General features: G+C 36.3%; 1 protein-coding gene across 3 annotated transcripts; it reads right to left on the minus strand.

Annotated features, from left to right (window-relative positions):
• Nucleotides 1-318: 318 nt before the first annotated feature.
• Nucleotides 319-3372, minus strand: LOC113331514 (ribosomal RNA small subunit methyltransferase G-like). 3 transcript variants are annotated; one of them, XM_026578224.1, is made up of 8 exons: nt 3044-3372; nt 2773-2965; nt 2533-2642; nt 1810-1984; nt 1634-1701; nt 1296-1362; nt 1111-1211; nt 319-502 (listed from the first exon to the last, which is right to left on the minus strand). In XM_026578224.1, exons 1-8 carry the CDS (start codon nt 3278-3280, stop codon nt 422-424), a joined length of 1032 nt encoding a protein of 343 aa, XP_026434009.1. In that variant the 5' UTR covers nt 3281-3372; the 3' UTR covers nt 319-421. The 3 variants fall into 3 exon arrangements, with proteins under 3 accessions (XP_026434009.1, XP_026434010.1, XP_026434011.1); XM_026578225.1 differs by having other exon boundaries at nt 1810-1888; nt 3044-3363; XM_026578226.1 differs by lacking the exon at nt 319-502 and having other exon boundaries at nt 921-1211; nt 1810-1888; nt 3044-3361.
• Between the last annotated feature and the right edge of the window lie 2002 nt (nt 3373-5374).

Consider the following 5374-nt stretch of genomic DNA (forward strand, 5'->3'; position numbering starts at 1 on the left):
TGGCATTATAATTAAGTTAAATAAATTGAAAGTGGGGGTAGAAATTAGGTTAAAAGTCAATCTGATTATCTGTACTCTGTAATAGTTTACATTATTGTGTTAAACTAGAACTCTTCCCTTAATCAGTCAAGATTATCTAATTCTGTGATTAAGAGACCCAAAATCCAAGCCCTTGTCCCAAATTGAAGATTTCAAAGCAAAAGGTTATCAGCCTAATTATCATGACTAGGGAATAAACACCTTAATTTCTACCAACTTCACATGATACTAGCCGTATAATTTTCAGCCACGTGAAACAACTGAAGTGTGAATTAGAGATTTAAAATAATTTTAAAAAGTGGCAGAAAAGGTCAAGGAACTCAAACATCTTAGTTAATCTTGAATTTAAAATAGGGCGTATCAAACAAATAGATGTCTTAGGTCATAAAACTTTATCATAATGTAGTTGCCAAGAAGGTTTAGCATTTCTCTGTTTCTTTTCGATGAATCTGCTAGCAATTTCCTACAAGCAAGAGGTTAACACAATTGGCCATGTCAAGATTATAAAACACTAAAGTTCTACGCATATAGACATACTTCAGAAAAAACTACTACCGACCATTGCACACAAAAGAACAGCCAGAACGAAGGAATTAAAGAATAAACTGTAAAGCAGTCGTGTCTACCAAAAGCATACTTGTCAAATTAATCATCGACGTGATCACAAACTTGACCACGGAGTAATTGGATGATGATTATCTGTGGTAATCAACTTGATGTGACTTGCTAAAGCCAACAAACAAGTAACAGTATTGTAAATAACAGTGACACTAAACTGACTAGTCTTTCAAATCGGTAATGGTTCCGTGAATCCGTGCAAATTGAAGAAACTTAAAAGTAAATTTACCAACTTATTAACACACGGCATAAACCTCGTAGAATACAACAACAACTCTTCCATTCAAATGTGCATATTTCCCAGTTATGTACAAGAGTTGAGCTACATCCTAATGACTTTATCAAATTTAATAAAACATGCAGGAGCTACGTTTAATTCCTTTTTTGTGTTACACTTGCAAGAAACTGAGAATTGGGTAAAGAACAAAATGAATGAATTACTCATAGTGGTACCTTAGCTGGAGTTCCGGGTTCCCGTGGATACTTCTTCGGAGTAAGACGGTCTTTTGAGCAAAAAACTGCAGTTCTTTGTCCATATGGGCTGTGTGATTCCACTGGGTATATATAAACTTAAGTTAATAACTGCCTCATAAACCACTTAAGTAGTTTGTAAGAAATAGAAATATGGCGAATAATACCTGCGAGCATCTGTAACATGGAAGCTCCTAACATCCCAATTGCTTTTTCTGCATTCTTAACCTCCTCCTGCATGAATTTTAAATAACACAAAATAGTAATGGCAAGGATATCAGAAGGTTTTACATTTGAAATGTAACGGTTGTAAAGAAGGGATTTGGCGATTTCATTGAGATATTAAAAGGTCAGAGGAACATCCCAACGTTTACACCTAAACATGTAATAGAACAGTATTATCCATAATGCATAGGATAGAGTCTCCTTAAATCAGATAGAGAAAGTACAAAAATTCCATTAACATTTCGTTGATTACAAGCACTAACAGAGAAAAATGTATTACCTGGGGATCATGACCCTTTGCTGCTACAAATAAACCACCAACACGAACCAAGGGAAGGCAGTATTCAGCTAAAACCCAAAAGGGGAAATATCTCAGGAACTAAGCACCAAAGAAAACACTTGAGCTATGTACAATAAAACACAACTGGGAATTCTGATTTGAGATTTACGAATTACCTAAAACTCGCATTTCTGCGACAGCTCTTGCAACTGCTACATCAAACACCTCTCTGCACTCAGGGCTGTGGCCAGCACTCTGTCCGATATCAAGGTACGAAATATGGTAGCTCAAAATGAAAGAAAATAGAGACCCAGAAATAGTACTGCGGTACTGGATTGCTTGATCTAAATACTTAGCAAAAGAAGATATATGTTAGATTAAATTTTTATGTAGGTAATCGACCGACAACGAGTCCCGACCTAGTAGTTTATCTCTAAATGTGTCAATTACAGTGAACTACTAGATTGAATTGCATCTGTATTTTGATCACCGGTTGAGTATGTAATATATATGCAGCATCCTAGACACCATTAAATTGGTGATTGTTCATGCACATGATTGGATCTTAGGCTGGTAACATACATAGGTGCTACATCCCACCACAGCTCATCATGTAAATTTCCGATCCGAAACTTGGCTACACACCTTCTTGTATTGGGTACTTGCTTTTGGAACCGTTCAAGTTCAACCTAATATGGGTGTGGATGCTCAACAAAACTGAACACCGTGTTATGCAACATCAATAATTCAGCTCATATTCAGAGATGATTTAGCCCCCCTCTTCTTTACAAACAGATTCTATAAATTCATTTGTTCAAAAAAAAGATTTATAAAAAAGATTTATACGTGCATTAGCAACGCAATTACATGCAAATGAAAGGCTGCAAATAAAAACGTACCTCAGCTCTTGCACGTAAAACTTCCACATTCGACAACCCAGTAACACTAATGGCATGCTCCAAGAAGAGACATCTTTTATTAATGGATTCCAGTAGTGTAACCTTCCAATCTTCCAGAAATCACCAAATATTCAGTGCGAATGACAACAAATTTTAATGCATAAATACAAACAAACAACTGAAATTAACAAACTATAAAGAAGAGCAATTTGAGGGGGAACTCCATGAAAAGAGGCTGACCTGGGCGAGCAATAGCGAATATGAGTCCAGGAAGACCAGCACCGCTTCCAACATCGACAAGGTTGAGATTATCACATGAAGAATTGCAATGAGAGAGATAAAAACTCTGGATTGGAGGGATTATTGCAAGTGAATCTTCAACATGCCTGTCCATCACCTCATTTCTCTCTGTAACAGCGGTTAGGTTCATTTTCTGCGAAATCAGAATCCCAAATTCAGTAAAGAGAACTCCAAGCAAAATGTATATAATATATATCAGGGAGAGAGATACCTGGTTCCATTCCAAAAGAGCATCAACATAAAGAGAAATCTGCTCTTTCTGTGGGGAAGTTAGGGTTTCAATGTGGTTTGTAGAGATTGAACTTCTGCAAGTAGTTAGGGTTTTCTTATTAGATAGATTGTAGAATGTTGTTGTTGTTTTTGTGGACGTCAAGTGTTTGATGAAAATCGGAAGTGAATAAGAACGGGCGAGGACAGTAGATATCTTAAAATTACAACAAATTGACATTTTGGCGCGCTCTACTCCTTACATCTCCCCACTTGTGAGTTTATAGTGTTTGGGTTAAGGACTGCGGCTCACGTGTTTTAAAGTTGGCTCAACAAAACTCAGCTCACCTTCTTTTTCCGTTTCGCTTTTTTGTTGGAAAACCTATGAATGAAATGAAAATCATCTCTATTTCTAGGTTACACTTATTTTCGAGTAGTGGACACTGTCCATAAGGCAAACTCAGTCCCTGCATATAAGCTCACAGATGACAGATCCATGGACCTGGTCTCCCAGAATATAATGACCACCCCTTGTGGAAAGTAACATAGCAATCACATTAGGTCGGTGAATCGAGGACTACTGTGCCTTCACACACGATACGCTACAAAATAACTTGTAGTCTGCTTCGAAATAAAATGTCAGAAATTAATTTGGGTATATAATTTCGACTTCTAAAAGCCGTTTGGATGCACACTTAGAAGTTACTTTTCGATTTCTAGAAATCGAAAAGTCAGAAGTCAGTTTGGCAATAATTTTTTAGAACGACTTTTAGAAGCAGACTTATATCCAAACGCGCTTGAAACAAATTATTTCTGCTTCTGGCTTTTAAAATTAACTTCTGCTTCTGGTATGTAATTCCTCATTGACAAACTATTTTGATCTTGTGTTTTACAACTAGAACAAAATATAAGTTTATATTGTGTTAATAATGACTCTACAAAGTGTCTTTTCGTCTATAGGTGTCTCAACTTGTCTAATGGTGGCTCTTTATAATATTTGTGTCTTACGGTGAAAGGCATCATCCAAACATATCTATTGAACCAAATTTAAACTACTACCAATCGTACAAAATAATCTATCTTGATAAAATTTCCCATCACTTGTTGAGCTAAAGCATGTTTCCGGTACACCTTGGTGCTACAATGCACCTTATAAAAGGCATTAAGTCGAAGCTCTTACAAAAAGACATATTGTCGAGGTTTACCTTTTTCGATTTATATAAGAACGAGGGCAAGAGTTAAATTTTTGTCGTAAGCGAGATTAAGTTTATACGGCCTATTAGCCCATCTTAACTTAAATCTAACTGAAAAGGCGGGGGTCTAACAACCACACCCAATATTTCGCTTAGAAATTTGTATGGACAAACTCCAATATAATTCCAAGAGAATCAACTAGACAGTCAGACTCAACCAATGGAAATATATTCAAGAGTTCGTATCTCAATTTCTCAATTCAATCTGCAATCAGCAAATAGGAATTTGCGAGCCCGATTGAATATAAGAGAAATAACTCGAACGGTACCAAAGACCAATGTCCAAGGATCAATCAATTTCAATCAACAACCAAAGGTTGGATTTACCAATTGATCGATTCAACGCACAACCTGTGATATTTCAATTATATAACAAAATATAATGCGGAAAAGAAATAACACAGACACCAGAAATTTTGTTAACAAGGAAACCGCACATGCAGAAAAACCCTGGGACCTAGTCTAGATTTGAAGACCACACTGTATTAAGCCGCTACAGACACTAGTCTACTACCAATCTAACTTCGGTCTGGAATGTAGTTGAGCCCTAATCAATCTCACACTGATCAAGGTACAGTTGTGTTCCTTACGCCTCTTGAACCACGCCGGATTCTGCGCACTTGATTCCCTTAGCTGATCTCACCCACAACTAAGAGTTGCTATGACCCAAAGTCGAAGACTTGATAACAAATCTGTATCACACAGAAAAGTATATTGAATATATAGTCTCCAAACTAGGGTTTGCAATCAATGCTACCTTGGTAACAAAGCATTCAATATTCACCGTTAGATGAAAACCTGATTAGATTCAAGCTAATATATTTCAACCGTTAGATCGAACTTAGATTGTTATATACAAATTAAATGTACCATCATTTAGATAAAGGTAATTGTACCTAAACGTGTACACTTAGTTGGTTCAACAATAGTTAACCAATGGTTAGCCATATGAGCACTTTCATATTAACCTTATTCATCTTTATCATAACTAGTTCAAATGACTCAAATGAAATGTGACTACTAAGTTTCCCATAGTCTACGTAATATGAACAGCTCAGAGAATCCGATACTAAGTAGTATGG

This window comes from Papaver somniferum, unplaced genomic scaffold (genome assembly GCF_003573695.1).
Source record: "Papaver somniferum cultivar HN1 unplaced genomic scaffold, ASM357369v1 unplaced-scaffold_125, whole genome shotgun sequence".
NCBI lineage: Eukaryota > Viridiplantae > Streptophyta > Magnoliopsida > Ranunculales > Papaveraceae > Papaver > Papaver somniferum.

What these genes read in the sequence shown, in the direction of transcription:
- LOC113331514 (XM_026578224.1), bottom strand. Translation starts at nt 3,280, where the DNA reads ATGTCAATTTGTTGTAATTTTAAGATATCTACTGTCCTCGCCCGTTCT. An exon ending in CATGTTACAGATGCTCGCAG is followed by an intron (nt 1,212 to 1,295) that starts GTATTATTCGCC and finishes ATATATACCCAG; the next exon opens with TGGAATCACACAGCCCATAT. An exon ending in AACCCGGAACTCCAGCTAAG is followed by an intron (nt 503 to 1,110) that starts GTACCACTATGA and finishes TCTTGCTTGTAG; the next exon opens with GAAATTGCTAGCAGATTCAT.